The following is an 18435-nucleotide window of genomic DNA, read 5'->3' as shown; positions in this document are numbered from 1 at the left end:
CTGGATGGGACACAGCTAAAGCCAAGTCCAGCGGGATGTGCTGGCCATACAGGACTGGGAAGGACCAAACCTGTATGGGTTGGGAAACAACACAGGAAAACAACAGTGAGAAGCAAATGCAGGTTACAGGGTCTGGACACCTGTCATGTTAAAAAGCTCCCAGAAGAGCTTTGGCCTCGTAGGCCCGAGTCCCTAGGTCAATCCACAGTACTACAGCCTGTCTCAGCTGTGCCCAGAGGGACAGGCCTTTAATTCCAGCTACTTGGGAGCCTGAAGCAGGAGTTCAGGACCAGCCTTGGAAACCTAATAAGACTATTTCAAATAAAAAGTACATCAACAGCCGGGCAGTGGTGGCGCACGCCTTTAATCCCAGCACTTGGGAGACAAAGGCAGGTGGATTTCTGAGTTCGAGGCCAGCCTGGTCTACAGAGTGAGTTCCAGGACAGCCAGAGCTACATAGAGAAATCCTGTCTCGAAAAAACAAACAAACAAACAAACAAACAAACAAAAGTATATTAACAGGTAAGGTGATCGTTATAAAATCAATGATCTGAGCCCAATCCCCAGGGTCCATGTAAACATGGAAAGCAAGGACAGGACCTGGGCTGGACAGACGGCTCAGTGCTTAAGAGAATGGACTGCTCTTCCAGAGGTCCTAAGCTCAATTCCCAGCAACCACATCGAGGCTCACAAGCATCTGTAATGGGATTTGATGCCCTCTTCTGGTGTGTCTGAGGACAGCGACAGTGTACTCATATACGTAACATAAATAAATCTTTTTTAAAAAGAGAGAACAGGCACCCTGTGGCATGCATGCTTCCACCTTATCAAGTGCCCTTGCACGCATACACGCCCGTGTGCCCTCTCGCGCACACATCTATGCACATAGCTTGGTGGCGGGTCCTTACTTAGCGTGTGGCTGCTTTTCTGCATCAGCACCAGCTTCTCTGTGGTAAGTCTTGCAAAGCTGGCCTGGTGTTGGTAGCCCTGGGGGAGGGGCTCCCTTTTTCACCTTGCTCTAACAGAAGGCCCTAGACATACCACGGGCCCTACTGCCACCTGCTGCTGACCAGAAGAACACCAGGAGAGAGCAGACTGTTGAACGGCTTCCTTTATTAGAAACAAGTGAGATGTCTGGAGTGGAACAGTGTGTTTGCTATCTCTGCCCCCACCCCAGCAATGAATGCCCCCAGCACAGCCCAAAGAAAAGCCAAGACAAAAAAGTGAAGCTCTCCCGCCCCCAGATGCGGCACCTGATGGCCACAGTTAACACTTTAGTTTAATTCAATGAAAACCGTCCTAAATCTCAGGTGCAGTCCGTCTGTAGACCTGCCTTCACTCTGCATCAAGACACAACAGGTCTCTGGTTCAAGGACAGGCAGACAGGGCCAGAGAGACACCCCAGCTGTTCTTCCTGAGAGTCTCTCTCTCTCTTAGATGTAGACAGCTCCATGAAAACTATTCAGAGCCTTTGGGCTCCCTGGTTGGTTTAATGCTGGCCATCTTTGGAGACAGAATTCAAAACTACAAAGACACCTGTCTCTGGGCTTCAGAGTGCCAGGAAGTAAGAGTGACAAATGGCAGAAAGAAGGGGCAAGGCCTGAAATTTTCTATTAAAAACTGAGTGTCAGCAGAGCTTGGTGTGAGCCAATCCTCAAGATACCAACACTGTCTGACACAGGCCTGTGTGGGGACAGGGAGCCCACGAGGTCTCGGTCCAGAGTTAAGGCCTTTCTCCTCAGCTCACTTCAGACTGGTGTCCATGGTAGCATGGAGAGTCAATCCAAAGGCAAGAAAGGAAAGGTAGTCTTTTCAGGACACGGCAGAGGACTAGGGTCAGGTCCACAGAGGCTGCCTGAGGCAGGTCAGCTTGGATGCCCCAAGGCCCTTCTCATTTGGTCCACACCAGTCACAGGGCTGCCATACATCAAAGACTGTGGAGTAGCTTCGAACCCCACAAATGGTGCTCTTTAGCCCCTAATCTCATGAGGGTTGAATGAAGACACCAGAACAGTTTGGATAAAAACAAGACTTAAAAACAACCCCTGAGCCAATTCCTGCAGACCTGGGCAGGGCGCCCATCTCAAGGCAGCGGCAGAAGCAGAGCAAAGCCACCTGGTTTTGGGGACAGAGTCCGTGCCAGCAGATCTTCCAGAGCCCCCTGGGGCTCACTGTTTTTGTTCTATGACCAGGGTCAATGAAACCAAAGCTCACACCAGAGATTTGTGTTCCCCAAACCTCAGAAGCAGTTTGAGCTGAGAGCTGGCCCACAGCTGAGAGAGTAAGACAGGAGGGCTTTCCACATTCCAGGCCCGCCCAAGGAGGAAAGACTCGAGCACTCTGTTCTTTAAAGTGTGGGCAGGGTGAGCCCACTCGGGCACTTAGGGCAGTGTCTGATGACTGAGGCTGAGGGGAGCCCCGCCTCGGACCCCTCCCTTCTGTAGAACTCAGTGCACATTTTGCCAAGAACAACAGCTTCTTTGGTCTGAGTATCTGGAGTCACAAGTCGGCCACCTTCGCTGGCACTTGCAGCTTGCAGCACAGGACAGTGAAGGGAAGGAAGGTCCCTAGAAGCCTCTGAAGAGAATCTTCAGAACTTACGTCTCCAGCGGCAGTCTACAATGCAGGATGTATCCCTAGCAGTCTCTTTCAGCTGAGGCAATGCAGCATTAGCTTCTGCAGCCCACCACCAGAGGCCACGGCATGACTCAAACCTCTGCTCACCTGTAGGACAGCTTCATCCCGTTCATGGGACAAGACTGAACCTGGCTAGTGGCTAAGGCTTCTTTTCCCTATAAGGTGCCCCTGACCCCCTAGATGCCAAGAGGTGAGACAGCAAAGAAATCCCCCACTGCATGTCACATGGAGCTTTCTCCTAGAGTACAAGGAGGCTGGGTGTGGTGTGCTGACCGCTCAGCCCGATCCTCATGGGCCACTTGGCTCAACCCCGCTCAAGAATGCCCACACAGATAGCCATGTGATCAGGGGCTTGACTACTTCTGGAAAAACTGGCAGCATCAATAACTATCACTACCGCCACAAAACCCTCAACAGCACCAGTGATAATCAGACTCAGACACTGGCAACGCCGCCAAGTCTAGATCCTCTCTAGTTACTGTTTCTTGCGGCCACTGTGGGCTGCACACTCTGGGAAGGAGACAAGGGAGCACACAAGATGGCTGACGGGTTGGAAGGCACAGGCAGGGGCTGGAACTGAAGGGCCTGGGCATTGCCACACAACCACCATGACCACTCAGCCTCTCTGGGAACTCACTCCATCTTTGCTCTTAAAATGCCTTAGACAGAGCTTGTACTGATGAGGTCTCACAAGGTCCCATATACTACAAGGCCCAAAGTCCCTTTCAAAATGCCAACCATCCTAGGGAGTGAGGATAAAGTCTCTCAGAGAACACACACCTGTAAGGTTGGCAACAGCCAGCTCAGAAGCCTTTAAAAATCACTTGGTAGGATAGTGTCCTCTGGGACAAGACCCAGGAGATGGAAGAGGGACTTGATTAATGAACCTACTTCAATGATTGTCACCACGTCCTGGTCTTGAAATGCACTAGTCTGGTCTCTGCCCAGGGCCAGTTCCACCCTAAAATCTTGTCCTGCCATCCTCGAGCTCCGAGCCCTCTCCTGAGCTGGCAGTCCCTCTACCTTACCTCCTTTGCTCAAAGCCTGCTGCTGGGCAGCCAGTTCCAAAGGGAAACTGGTGAGGCTCCCCAGATCCTCTTTCTCCTGCTCCCGCTGACAACAGCCACCACTTCTGAACAATAACTGTGCGATGCACATCTGTCTGCCGCTGTCCTTGGGCTCTCATTTTAAAGACTGACTGGATTCAGCTTCTTTCTCACTAGAGACCAAACATCCTTGTACGTTTGGAACATGAAAGATATTTAGAATATTTATATATATATAATATATATACTTTTATTATTCACCCGTTAACTCCATAATATGCCAATCACGAGCTAGGTTTCAGCAGTTACATTCCCTTGATCACGGCTGCATGAGCATGTTAATTCATTGAAAACAGGGAGACCAGAAACATGGCTAAAGGTGACATCACGCAGCCTATGCCATCGCAATGTAATTGTCAAGTTCGCTGGCGGTTTGGTAAAGCCGGTTCAGTTCTGTTCTGTTTGCCAGAGATCTCACATCTGTGAAAGTTGGACCAACAAGTGGAAGGGTTCCGTTTCCTGGTTTGGATTCTCAGTGGCTTTATCCAGAATCTCATTGGCAACTGGTTACTGTAACACCAACCCAACCTAGGAGAGCCAATGGGGAAAGGTCACGTTGAGTTGACAATATGCAGGACTTTCCTGCCTCCCCAGGCATGTGGCTCAGGCCCACTGAACTCAGAGGAAAATGTCTGCCGTGGGAGAGCAGATGCCGAGCCCAGGCCTCTCACCCAGCCTTTGTTGGGTTTGTATTTCCTTCAAGGGGAGCAGCAGTGGCATCCTGAAGAACACCAGGCCCAAGGCTTCCAAGCCGCCACGGTCAGTGCTCCATAGACATTGACTGTTGCCCTGCCCGACTGCCCTGAGGTGGGGCGAAGGGGCAAGAAAGGGCCACACTGAGACAAGAAAGGCAGCCTAGGACAGACAGGAAAGGCAGATCTGCAGACCCTAACCTCATGGGTAACTCCTGAGTCCCTCAAACCCGTGTGCCTGATGTGCAGGTCTGTGCTTCCAGCTGCGGAGGAGGCAGAGCCAGGAGGATCTTAAGTTCAAAGCCTGCTTGGACTACAGATCAAGCCAGCCTGAGTGACTGAGATCCTGAATCCAAAAAAGAATCGTCTGGCGGCATGCCTTCAGTCCCAGCATTAGGGAGGGAGAGGTAGGTAGATCTCTGAGCTCCAGGCCAAGCTTTCTCTACATGGGAAGTTCTAGGCTACATAGTGGGACTATGGGTGGAATTAATGTGTGTGTGTGTGTGTGTGTGTGTGTGTGCGTGCGTGTGCGCGCGTGCTATCTAGAATATGTGAGGCAGTACATCCAAGCTTCAGAAGTACTAAAAGTTAAAACAACAATGTAGGATGCCCTGCTCTGACAGACAAGAACTGACTGTCCACCTGTTGGTATGGCCCTCAGATGGAACAAACTTTTCAGGCCTAAGCACCAACTGCTGAAGGCCTGGACTATTCAATGGCTCTCTGCTGTTTTAACTGGAGCCATTAGCTCCCTGATTAGCAGCTCAGCCTCTGGCTGTGACACACATACCTTCTCAGCCCCCATGCTCGGGCACTTCCAATTGTACAGGTAATACTGCAGGTTGCCGTCCCCTATGCCAAACTTGAGTTTCTCCAGGAATGTTTTGTTCTCCATGAGATCCAGTGCATTGAATACGTCGAACCCTTTCTGCAGGGTAGCAGGAGAAAGGGCAACAGGTAAGGGCAGGAAGGCTGCTTTACCTTCCTTCCCCTATTGGCCTACAGGCAGCCATAGGGCAAGTCTCCTTCAGAGGTCCCAGCTACATCCTGGTTAGCAAACTCTGGTTAGTGCTGACTCTCCAAATATGCCCAAGACAGTCCTCAGGCCACCCACAGCCTGGCCTCTCCTCAGTGTCTCTGTGAGTGGACAAAAACTGGAGGCCATTCCTTCTGAAGTCAGCTCCTAACAGCTTCCTAGCTCTGGCCACTTAACTCCCAGGTTCCCAGTGTGCACTGACTGCACAAGCTTGACAGACTGCCTGAGGCTGTGACAAGGACACTTCTAAAATCTCATCAAACTGATCTGATGTTCTCATGGAGAAGGACTAGCTTGCCTAGAGGTTGGCCTGGGTACAGATGGACACCAGAATCATAAGAAAGGCAAGCAGGCCGGGCAGTGGTGGCACACACCTTTAATCCCAGCACTTAGGAGGCAGAGGCAGGCAGATTTCTGAGTTCGAGGCTAGCCTGGTCTACAGAGTGAGTTCCAGGACAGCCAGGGCTACACAGAGAAACCCTGTCTCGAAAAACCAAAACCAAAACCAAAACAAAAAAAACAAAAAAAAGGCAAGCAGACAACAGACAGACCTACCACCTATGCCTGTCTACTGGAGTCAGCCAGTCCATTCATTCACTAGAGCAGGTCCCAGGCTCCCCTCCCACGTTCAGAAAGCCAAAAGAACCCTAACCCTGAGGCTAGCCAGCCAGTCAGGCCCCAACCAAGGAGTGCAGTGACTCCTGGCTCTCTTCTAGACTAGAGTTTGTGGCTGAAAACGGCTGGGGTCTTGCCTGAGAGCTGGAAACTTAAGGAAGCTTGAGGCCTCCTAGCCTCTGGGCAGCTACCTCCTGAGCTGTGCTTGCTACTACTACAAAGCCCCCACACTGAGTCTCCCAAGGCTGCCTGGTCTGCTCTCACCATTTTGGCTAGAACGAGGGCGTCGCTCATAAGGTCTAGAAGAGGGGTCTGGGTGTGGACGTTGTAGAAGGAGTAGGCAGCTTTCAGACTCTTGTGGGTTGGATGGTTCATGATGGTGGAGGGAAGTGTGTAAAAGCTCAGGAAATCAGTCACCTCACCGTTGGCATTCTGGAGAGAAGAGTAAACAAACAGGTGGTGTCACACGTGCAAAGGAACAGGCAGCCCAGAGAGCACACTACGCTCACACCACCTTCAGGCAACTGAATGTGTGGGAACTGGAACAGGGTATGAGCAAGAGGAAGCACAGCAGCTAAGGGCTCCTGAGGACAGCCTCTTGGGGATTGGCTCCAATGCCATGTCTTAATTCAGCTCTCAAAATCTATGTGTCCAGACACTGAGGGCCCCCGTCCCCAGTTGGTTTTTGATTGATCAATAAAGAGCCAGCGGCCAATGGCTAGGCAGAAGGACAGAGGCAGGACTTTTTAGGATTCCCAGGAAAGAAACACAGCGGAGAGAAGGAGCAGAATTGCCATGACAGGAAAGCAGAGAAGTCAGACTTAAGAGTCCACTGACGGAGCTGGAGAGATGGCTCAGCGGTTAAGAGCACTGATTGCTCTTCCAGAGGTCCTGAGTTCAAATCCCAGCAACCACATGGTGGCTCACAACCATCCGTAATGAGATTGGATGCCCTCTTCTGGTGTGTCCAAAGACAGCGACAGTGTACTCATAAATATTAAAAAAAAAAAAAAAAAGAGTCCGCTGACATGTAAGAATCCGGGTAACTCCCCCAATTGGGTCTGAGGTAGCAGATAAAAGGTGTTAAAAGGTGTTAACACAGGAATATTGGAAGGGAAAGTGTGTTAGCCACATGGAGTTAGTGAGAAGGGCAGCTGTTGAGCTAGTAAGACATATTAACAATAACACTGCGTGTGTGCGTGCGTCTTTAATTCATGAATCCAGAGCTCTTGGGTGGGTGCAGAGCCGCATGCTCCTGCGGGAGCACAGAGCTGTGTAATGATTCACTGCTACGCATGGCGCTCAGCATATTATAGGCTTGTACCCACTGTTAGAAATTAATTAGAGATTCTCAAATAGAACGCACACGAACCATGATATAAGATTAGGAGTTAGGAAGAACTGGCTTCTTAGCAGGCTACAGATTTTGCCCAAGCCACATGGAGATTTCTTCCCATGGTTCAGAACTACTACAAAGAGTTTGGGCTTGGAGGTACTGGGAGCTCCTGCTATGAAAAGAGACAGGCTGCTTGACAGTCAGGCAGAGACGAACGGGAGAAACTACATGTCTCTCACAATCAGATAAATAAAGGAGAGATGAATGAAATTTGATTTACTTGTTTTAAAGGACAAAAAGGAGTATAATGGTAATTGTTTTAACTGTTTTTAAGTATACACAGAATAAAAAATCCAGGCCTTTGACCTAAAATGTAGGAACCAAAGGCAAAGACATAGAGAGAACAGAAAGAATTAAAGAAAGTGTTTTAAAGAAAAATTGAAGAAGTTTTGCCAGGGCAAATACTTGAAATCTTTGAGCGTGGTCTACATGGGATTTCTGAGATTGCTTAGCCTGTTGTGACAAATTTAGAGTCTGGAAACAGGCTTATACAGTAAACAGAATAGAAGACGTAAGTATACATAGATGAATAAATAATTGAGGCTTTTAATCTTAAATTACAGGTCAAAGGGGAGGGATAAGTGGAAAACCTCAGACAGGCAATAGAAGCTTATGTTACTTCAAGTTATATAAAGAGAAAGGGGACATACACACATACATAGCAACCCCCAGAGAAGGGAGGACTGAAGTATACACATGAATAAATACCTTAGGCCTTGATCTCATGTAGGCCAGGGCAGGAGAGAGTGGGGGAATACTATCTCAACAGATAATAATATTTGTTTAGATTGATTTAATTACGTTGAATTGTTTTAATTATCAAAATAAGTGTGGTTCTGAGTTTGGTGGTTATATTAAAATTCCTCTGGGAGAGAGGTCAAGCTATTAAATTAATTCAATCTATACCTTTAATGATTTCGGGTTACTGGACCAAAAACATGCTATTTTGGGAGAGAGGCTCTATATTTATGTTGACAGGAAAGGAGAAGAGACCTTGGACCCCTTCCAGAGTGATGTGGATCAGATGCGAGAGGGGAAAACCCCCTGAAGATCTTGGCTACAGAAAAGAAAAATTCGAGAAAATCAAACAAGACAGGTAACATGATCTGCTGATCCCTCAACATGGTAACAGCCAAGTAACTTGGCTTAGACATAAACATGTCTCTAGCCAAAACTTCAGCTAAAATTAGACAATAAATCATGTTGGTGGTGGAATCCTAAAGATTCATCGTGCCATCCTTCACACTGCATGACTGAAGATCTAGTATAACAGGTTATTGACCAAATCAACTCATAAAAGGACAGCTGTCTTTCACTTGCTCACGTAAGGAGCAGAATTCATCCTTAACTGACCTGTGCGTCTTGTATAACCCATACAAATATCTTGATAGTACTAAAATTTTGGTTGTAAGATTCGTATGTCATAGAATTTGCAGCTCTGACAAGATTCATCCACAGGGACACTGAAATGACCTGCTGTTCCAGGCCCCTGCTTCCTGATGCTGTTTCCAGAGACTTGCTTCAGGAATTGCTGGTTCCTGATGGACTTGGTTCATCTAGGCTCTCAGACAGATCCAGTCAGAACTTCAGTCAACCCCTGAGCTTTCTAAGCATAGGGAGACTGGATAACAGATGCTAAAGCTAGCTTTCTTAAGTCTAAACAATTTTTCTAATTTTCTTGCCTCTCCCCAACCCTTCACAAATTTTTCATCATCCCTATTCAGCAGGAAGTTGTGGAGAGTCTTCATCCTCATCCCTTGGGCTTGGGTATCTGGTTCTGGTTATTTTATAAATTATAGTTTGTCATTTTAAGGGATAATTTGGAAATGGTCATAATTTTGAAGAGGGAGGAAATAGATGGGACGGATTACTAAATTTATTCTTAAGCAAAGCATTATATAGCCACAATCTTACATTGGTAGAAATCTTTATAATTGATAAAAATTGAAGTTATAAGTTTACATTGGTACAGAATTTATGATTGATGTAGATTTAAGGTTTTCATTGGTATAAATTTCTTTTATTTTAAATATTATATTTATTTTTCTTTATATGAGTACACTGTAGCTGTCTTCAGACACACCAGAAGAGTGCATCAGATCCCATCACAGATGGTTGTGAGCCACCATGTGGTTGCTGGGAATTGAACTCAGGACCTCTGGAAGAACAGTCAGTGCTCTTAACTGCTGAGCCATCTCTCCAGCCCAGTATAAATTTCTTACAGTGATACAAAATTTGAAATTAATGTTGTTACTCTTAGATAGGCACTGTGCTTATGTAACACTTTTAAGAACACAAGGTTTAGACCAGTCCTTCTAATAGCTGCTACTACAAACTGTTTAGGATGATTAAGTAAGGCAAGTTAAGGACCAGATAGTAATGCATGGCTATATTAGATTCTGCTCTAATTATGTTAAGTGCTTTCTACAATATCCAAATAGAGTAGTTAAGGCTTAACAGTTCAGATACAGTTTATATAGACAGTCTTCTGCTATAACAGCCAGGCTGGATTGTAGGCTGCTACCCTGCTGGGCTTGGCCAGGGATGTCTTCATGTGGCTCTCATCTCATCCTCAGACTTTGGTGTCTGGATCACACTAGGCTGAGCTGAGACAAGAAGAGAGGCGGAGGCTCACCTAAGGGGTGCAGTGCTATTTCTGTACTGAGCAGGGGTTGGGAGTACAAGATAACTTTTTAACAAATGCAAACCATGACCACGATTTGTTGAGAACCAAACAGAGGCTTCCGGAAGCCTAGCAGGGTAATAGCAGCTCTCTGGGAACCTAGCTGTTTGTCTGGGAGTAGATGGCTACTCACCTCTACCACAAAAGTGTCAATGATGTTCTCCTGGGGGTAGAACCAGTGCTCCACCTCCTCCTGGTTCATGACAGGGGTGAGGTGAAACTGCTTCAGGTACCTGCTGAGCAGCTGGTGCACTACTGGAATGTCCTTCTTTTCCATTGGTCGTAGCCCAGCTGTCTTGGGAGTCTGGAAGGACAGAAAAGATGGTCTCAGAGCCGATCGTCCTGGACCCAACCACAGAGGCCCTTGAGAGAAACCCAAGTCAGCCTCAGCCTCAACCTGAGCCCTCTGGGCATCCAGACTCAGTCTGCCTCTGGGGTCTGCTGGCCCCACTTCTTGGTAGGGCAGAGGCTGTGGTATCCATTTCTTACCCACATGGTTCTAGCCTATCTTAAGATAATAAAGACCTCCCTGCCTTCCCTTGGGTCTCTCTCCACGAACCAGATAAACTGCTACCTTAGGGCCGATTGGCCATTGTAGCTACCAAAAGTATTCAGCAGAAGGAAACCACATATCCTATGGAACCTATTAGGGCTAACAGACTATCCCCAGAGGGTTAGTACATATAAAGGTTGGTCCAAGTTGTAACCGCAGAGTCCCAGGTGACATATGCCTGTCTTAAGTGTAGAGCTGGAGAGATGGCTCAGTGGGTAAAAGTGCTTACTGTTAAGTGTAAGGACCTGAGTTCAAATCCCCACAATCCATGTAAAAGCCAGACGTAACAGTGTAAGCACCTATAATCCTAGTACTCCTACAAGAAGAGAGGCAGAGATAGTAGAGTATGTAGAATAACTTGGGCTAGCTAACCTGACGCACACAGAAGAACAGTAGAGACCGTACATCAAAGCCAGGCTAAAGCCAGAGACTGACCTGGAACAGCTCATACACACACATGCACAGGCATAAAACTTCAGCGTGGACCTCTAGCCTTCTGACTCCCTAGATCCCTCTCTAGGGACTGCTTACTAACTCCATCCATCATGGCAGTCCCCAAGGTGACCTCTCTAATCCTGAAAATACTCCCACACTGGGTTCTCATCTAAACACAGGAAGATCTAGACATTCTTTTGGATCTCAGAGCACCTGAAGGAGGCTCTCTACACGGAATGCAGGGAGGAGTGATGGAGTGACACATGGGGAAGACATCCCCACAGCCTCTATTTCTTCCCTCCCTCCTTCCCCCACTTCTCTCTTGAAAAGTCAGGGTCGCATGTACTTCAGGCTGGCCTCAAACTTGTTATACAGCCAAGACTGGCCTCGAACTAACTCCTGACCTTCTTAGTCCTGAGTGCTGGGATCACAAGCAGGAGACGCCACACTTCCTAAACCTACTTTGGCTATATGGAACTATGTTGCAGCACTGTCGAGACAGGACAGTGACCCTAACCCAGTACTGCACCCATGCCAAGCTGAGTACACGCGGATCAGCAGATTCAAGCTGCAGCCCTTGGTATGAGCAGCAAGCACTTGGTATGAGTGACAACCACCTGGTGGATGTGCTCTGAGGCCATTGAAGGGAATTAAAGAGTTCATGGCTCAGCATCCTGAAGGCAGGCACAGCTGGAGAACAGGACACTTGGTGGAGAAAGTAGGCAAACTGAGATCTAGAATTGAAGATCTGGTTACTCCAGGCTGTCTAGTCCCTCAGTGCCAATTCTGGGTGTAGGGGAAGGATTAGAAATCTAGACTCTCTCACAAGCTCTGTCACTTGAGAGCTTACCCACACTAGTCTCTAGAGTATGTGAGACAGAGATGGCGGTTCGGTACAGAAGTCCTAAGCTTCACATAGGCTAAAATTACAGGGAAGTGGTATTCTTTGAGCCTGTCAGCAGATAGCAGGGCTACTAAGCTGGGCAGAGACTCAGGAGAGCCGAGAATAGAAAGCCAAAATAAACCTTTGTAGACAGTAAGACACAAGAGCCTGGAGACTGGGGGCTGGTAAGTGGAAACCTCCCCCACGTCCCTGCTCCTGCCCACCACCCCAGAGCACCACTGGCCTCTGGCAGTCGGTAGAGCTTCATGGTGCGCTGCATGGTCATATTTCTGCTCAGGTGGGAGAACTTCACTTCAATCAGCTTCCGAGGATTTAGTGACCGATGCCAGTACCTGTAGGTTCATAAATGTCCTGGTCTCAGCGGACTCTGGCCAGCCCCACTAATTAAGAGGACAAGGTCAGGGGACTTCCAGATGACCAGCAGGTGTCATGAAGAAGCCCCTTTCTAGAGGAACAGGCTCAGCTTCACCCAGGGGGATCAGAGAATCTTTTCTCCCTACTTTTCAGAAGCCATCCCTTTGTTAGATTAGTCTGGGGAGCACAATCCTCTGTCCTGCAATCAGGTCAGCAGGAGACTGACATCATGCCCAGAAGAGAGGCACAAGTGCTTCCCCTCCCCCACCTCCCCTGCATTCACCTGCAGTTACTATTTGTGCAGCCCTCTAGGCAGAGATAATTCACTTGTTTCAAACAACTTTCTAAGGTGGCGGTTACCCTTAGATTACACAGGGATCAGACAAGCTCCCCTTGATCCATAAAATATTCACACTGGAGCGGAGTCAAATCCTTAACACCCCCCCCCCCACACACACACACACACTCTAACTGGTGGCGATCCCGATCTGACAACATCTACTCTTTCTTTCCACTCTCTGAACCATATTCTCCCCACATTCCCAAATGTTCTCCACCTGGCTCTTCCCAGCCCCCCAGCCCCCATAAAACTGGCCCAGAGAAGGGCAATGCTGTGTTTCAGTGACAGTACTCCTCAGCTAGAGTCAGACACCTGCATTCCCAAGACTTGCAGGAAGGAATTTTTACCTGCAGGTGCCAACAGGTTTTGGCAACACCACTCCGGCGGTGTAGACAGCTTGGAAAATGCCCTCCAGGTGGACCCGCCGCGTTATCTCTCGGATCAAAACCGGAGCCACCCTCTTGGAGCGCAGCTTCTTGTGGACACACAGGAAGTTGATCTCCACCATCTTCTTCTCTCTGAAGAGAGGCAAACTGCTGACTGACAAGGCTTTTCCCATACAACACAACAGGAATCTCGCCAAGCAGGCAGCGCCTCAGGGGAAGGGCTTCACTCTGCTGCCACTCAGAAGTCACTACTGGGGATCACAGCCACTACCATCCCCTACTTCAAAACGGAAGAGGGATGCCTTCAAATGCCTTTATTGAGGGCACCACCAGCACGCCCTGTGGAATCTCTGTGAGTGGGCTGGGGAGTCCCATCTGAGGCAGACAATGAGAAACCCAGAGTAAATCAAGGCTCATCGAGCTCTGAGACAAGGTTGATTTTGAATTTGCTAAATAACTCAGGCCAGCCGTGACCCATAAAGACTCAGCTTAGATCATGGGTGTGCCACCACTGACAGATACTCTAAGGTCTTGGTTCCCACATGAATCTACAGCCTGTAGACCCAGCAGATTACTGTGAAACCATCTGAATCTGGGTCACACTGGCTCCTGCCCATTTCTGAAGCTGCTCAGTGTGTCACCGTGTAACTGGGGCAGGAATGCAGAAGTGGATGGCCTCACTATGGGTCCCAAGGCTACTGGTTACAATTTAGAAACGGTCTCACTATGTAGCCTTGGCTGTCCTTGAACACAGAGATCCACCTGCCTCTGCCACCATGTGCTGGGATTAAAGGAGTAAGCCACCCTGTATGTCAAAACACGTGGTTCCCATGACTAGTTTCATTCCCAGCACACAGATGCCTCCACTCCACGGGGCCCTCCATCTTCCTCTCACAAGTGACCATGTAGCTTTCCTCTTCCAAAATCGGCAACAAGGGCTGGTGCTTACGTGTCATAGATGTGGATGTTTGCTGGGATGGCACTGATGAACCCAACCAGTTTCCGACTTGAGACTACTCGGACCCCGCAATGCCACTGTGGGAGCCAGCCTGGTGGCCGGAGAGCCCTGGAACAGAGACACGGGCAGGAGCTGTGGAGGTGCTCACAGCCGGCCGGAGGGCGGCTCACAGCGGGCCGGAGAGCGGCGGAGGCTTCAGAGCTGTGCTCAGTTCTGATCTGGTACCCAGACCTCGGGTTAACAGCTATGTTCTCTTTAGGACCAAGACTTCCTAGACACCAACAGAATCAAGACATAGCCATTTCTCACAGCATCTTCTTGTTGTGCCTAGTCTCACACATACATTCTAGGCATGTTCTTTGGTACTAAGCTACACCCCAGCCTTTATTTATTTATTTTTTGACACAAGGTTCTGTATGTCCCCTAGGCTAGACTTGAACTTGTGACCATTCTGGTTCAGCCTTATTAGTATGCTTATATGCTAGGTTCTGTGTTTCTGTTTCTTTTTTTTTTTTTTTTCTTTTTGAGACAGGGTTTCTCTGTGTAGTTCTGGCTGTTCTGGAACTCACTCTGTAGATCAGGCTGGCCTCGAACTCAGAAATCCGCCTGTCTCTGCCTCCCAAGTGCTGGGATTAAAGGCGTGCGCCACCACCGCCCGGGTGTGTTTCTGTTTCTTGAAACGGGTTCTTATTGTGCAGCCTCAGCTGACCTGGATCGCACAGAGATTTGCCTGTCCCTAGCTCCCGAATGCTGGCTTTACAGGTATGCACTACCGTGCCCAGCCTTTATGTTCGTCTCAGGGCTCGAGCTAGAGAGGCCTTCCATGCAGGGCCGGCAGTCTTTTGGTTAGGAACCACACTGTGAAAACCCTGGGCTTTGTCACCTTCCTCTCGGCATCTCTCCTTTCTGGATCCCCTATCTACTGGGGTGAGCCTGCTTCATTTCAGCCTCATACCTCTATCTTCTGAGATGTTAAATGTAGCCCAGGATAGTAGATGGCTTACCCAGGATAGGCTTTTTTCTATAATTGAGCATGCTCATTAAGTGGATAGTAAAGGACTTTTCTTTCAGATCTTATGGCTTCTGTCTTTGCTGGGGACCGACTCCGTATGCCTCCCTCTACCAATTTATTTTAAGGAAGGTTTCAGTTCTAAACACAACTTAAAGCAAGTCCCCAGAGGCACAAACTGAGGGACACAGCAATTTGCCACTGAGAGGCTGGCTCTTGGGAGGATGGAACTGAGTTTCCTTCTGAATCCACTACCTGGTTTGACCTTCAAACTGGAAGAGATTTTGGAGACTAGAGACCAGGCTATTATCAGACACTAAACCTCTGGCTCCTTTGATTTCATAGCCTCCAGAATCATGAGAAATAAATTTCTACTGTTTCCAAGTTAAATACAGTTATAATAAAGACACTCCTTACAACTCACCACAGAAGAAACTCTGGGGAATAATCGAATCGGAACATGTTATCATCGTCTTCCACATAGTTCTCATTCAGGAGGGTGTACAGTTCTTTCAGCTGCGGAGAGATAAGGAGCTCACTGAGGTGCTCTGCCAAATGGAGCCAACTTCAACTCCACACACTTCGAGCTTTACAGAAGGACAAAGTGAACTACCAAACCCACCTCAGGTCTCACAAATCTCTTTCATCCCAGACATGGCAAGGCTTCTCTTAGAGCAAGTACCTTTGGTTGCAATAAGAAATGGAGCCACTAGAGGGCAGAGTTGCACACTTCAGTACACAGCTGCAGCCTCTATAGATAGCAGCATCTGACCAGCTACTTAGATTATTCTGTGATCCCATCAGAGGAAGCCTCCCGTTTTCTGTGAACACACTTTGGTGAAATGATTTTGGGGGCTGGTTAAGGAATCACTCACTCCCAGGACATCACTGTCATATTAAAAACAAAACAAAACACCATGATTGGATTTTTTTCATTTAGCCCAACGGCCGTGTGTCCTTTATCTGCCTTTGTAGCCGTCCCCATCAGTTGGTCCAAGCAGGTAAAAAACTTACTGTACCAGTCTACTGACCTGAGTTCAACCCCCGGAGCTCATGTAAGGGAGGAGAGAACTGACTATCCTCTATCTCCACAGGGATGTATGCTGTGGTCCACATGTGATCTTACCCCCTGATCTCCTACTCCCCACTCCCACCCCACCAGTAAAAACCTGTTCCTAAGACAGGTATGGTAGACTGAAAGTCCTGGGAGTCTGAGTTGAGAGGATCACGGCAATTCAGTTGAAGGGAGAAGGCACTTAATAAATTAAGGAGGCGGGGGCTAGGGAGGCATCATTACTTATAGAGTGAAAAAGAATTCTAAAGTCCTAAATCCCCGATGTTAAAACACAAAGATAAGCACTGTGGCGGTGAATCCTGCAATCTCAGTGCTCAGTGAAGTGAGGCAGGAGGTTTGACTCAAGTTCAAGGCCACCCAGGGTTACTTAATAAGACTCTGTCTCCAAGGGGAAAAAGAAACTGGCTGCGGAAGTATTCGGCTCAGTCAGTAGAGTCCTTGCCGAATGAATAGTCCAGTACACACAGAGCTCTGGGTTCAAGCCCTAGGCCCACATGATCAAGTGCAGTTGACACATACCTGTAATACTAGCACGTTTCCCTAAAAAAACAAACCCTAAACAAGTGCTAGGAATGGTGGTGTCTGACTGTAATCCTAGTACTAAGAAGCTCCCCATGAATTCAAGGCCACCTTGGTCTATATAGCAAGTTGCAGGCCTGCTAGGGCCACACAGTGAGACCTTTTCTCAGAACCAAATCAAACCAAACCAGAAGCAAATACATGGACGCATACTGACACACCCGCATCAACAGGCACACACGGTTCCCTCTATACACACATAAGAATATGAATAAGGCCCTGGAGAGATGGTTGTGTGGTTAAGAGAATCTGCTGCTCTTTCAGAGGACCCGGTTCACTTCTTGACACTCAGATCACATGGTCGAAACCATCTATAACTAGCTCCAGTGGATCCAATGCCTGTTCCTTTTGTCAAATTAACACAACCAAACTAGGGAGAGGAAATCTTACTTGGGAAAATGCCTCCATAAGAGTGAACTGCTCACTTGGGAGGCAGACGCAGGCAGATTTCTGAGTTCGAGGCCAGCCTGGTCTACAGAGTGAGTTCCAGGACAGCCAGGGCTACACAGAGAAACCCTGTCTCGGAAAAAAAAAAAAAAAAAAAAAAAAGGACCGCTTCCTCCCTGACTCCCCTCGGTCACAGTTGTAAGCCGAGAGCTGTGAGCTGAGGTGACCCTGTCCTCCCCAAGCTGCTTTTGCTCATGGTGTTTTATTACAGTCACAAAAATCCTAAGACACTCACATACCCACATGTAAACTCACATTAAATGATTAATAATAATAACAAGAACAATAAAGAGGCAGCTACTGGGATTATAGCTCATTTTTTAAGAGTGCTTCCTCAAGACCTGGGCCATTATTAAAAATGAGAGAGGTGCTGGGTGGCCACTGAGGAAAGGTGAGGTGGGAAGGACAGACACCTCCCCTCAGCAGCCCAGATCACAAGTCAAGCAAGATACCAACAAGAAGCCAGGCAGTGGTGCCCCAGCACTTGGGAGGCAGAGCCAGGTATTCTCTGTGCTGGAGGCCAGCCTGGTCTACAGTAAGGTCTAGGACAGCCAAGGTTACATAATAGAGAGGCCTTGGCCCCAAATACAAAACAAACAAAAGAAAACGAATGACAAACAAATAAAAAAACAAAACAACAAACAAACAAACAAACAAACAAACAAAGATTTCACAACTCTTCACAACTCTGGGAACTCCAGAAGGCAACTGTCACCTTTACAAGTATGACATGCTGTTATTGTATGGAGTCTGGCACGACCAGAAAGTACCAGATGGGGCCTGTTCAGCCCTCTGTGGCTCATCTCCTTAGAGTCGTGTTCCACCTGCACGCCAGGCCTACTCACCACACCACGGTCTCCCAGGTCCAAGGCGTCCCAAGTGAAGCCCTGGGGTAGGGTGTAGGGCTCCTGGCGAATGTTGTCTTTGTCAGGCTCCACTGGACCATGGGTGTTTACCACTTCACCTAGAAGAAGAGCACAGCCAAAGTCTACTGTCTGCCCTCAGCATGCTGAGAGAGAGCTCACTGAAAACACTCACGGGAAGGCCGGCGAGGAGGTTCAGTTGGTATATTGCCTTGCTTGTGTTTGTAATTCACAGTACTAAGTAACCGGGGCAGAGTGGTGCAAGCCTGTAAGTGTCCCAGCACTCAGGAGAGGCAGAGTGGTGCAAGCCTGTAAGTGTCCCAGCACTCAGGAGAGGCAGAGTGGTGCAAGCCTGTAAGTGTTCCAG

At 48.2% G+C, this 18435-nt stretch overlaps 1 protein-coding gene across 1 annotated transcript in view; it reads right to left on the bottom strand.

Annotated features, from left to right (window-relative positions):
• Positions 1-3907: 3907 nt before the first annotated feature.
• Nmt1 (N-myristoyltransferase 1) overlaps positions 3908-18435 on the bottom strand; it is a 35469-nt gene continuing 20941 nt past the window's right edge. Inside the window, exons 4-12 of the mRNA XM_028780357.1 lie at positions 18051-18169; positions 15529-15620; positions 14087-14203; positions 13099-13269; positions 12281-12389; positions 10299-10469; positions 6351-6518; positions 5226-5363; positions 3908-4271 (exon numbers count right to left, since the gene is read on the bottom strand). Coding sequence (XP_028636190.1) covers positions 4251-4271; positions 5226-5363; positions 6351-6518; positions 10299-10469; positions 12281-12389; positions 13099-13269; positions 14087-14203; positions 15529-15620; positions 18051-18169 — 1106 coding nt within the window. The 3' untranslated portion in view covers positions 3908-4250. The remainder of the gene's footprint in view (positions 4272-5225; positions 5364-6350; positions 6519-10298; positions 10470-12280; positions 12390-13098; positions 13270-14086; positions 14204-15528; positions 15621-18050; positions 18170-18435) is intronic.

This window comes from Grammomys surdaster, unplaced genomic scaffold (genome assembly GCF_004785775.1).
Source record: "Grammomys surdaster isolate TR1022 unplaced genomic scaffold, NIH_TR_1.0 371, whole genome shotgun sequence".
Lineage (NCBI taxonomy): Eukaryota > Metazoa > Chordata > Mammalia > Rodentia > Muridae > Grammomys > Grammomys surdaster.
This window is presented reverse-complemented; position numbering and strand designations above follow the sequence as displayed.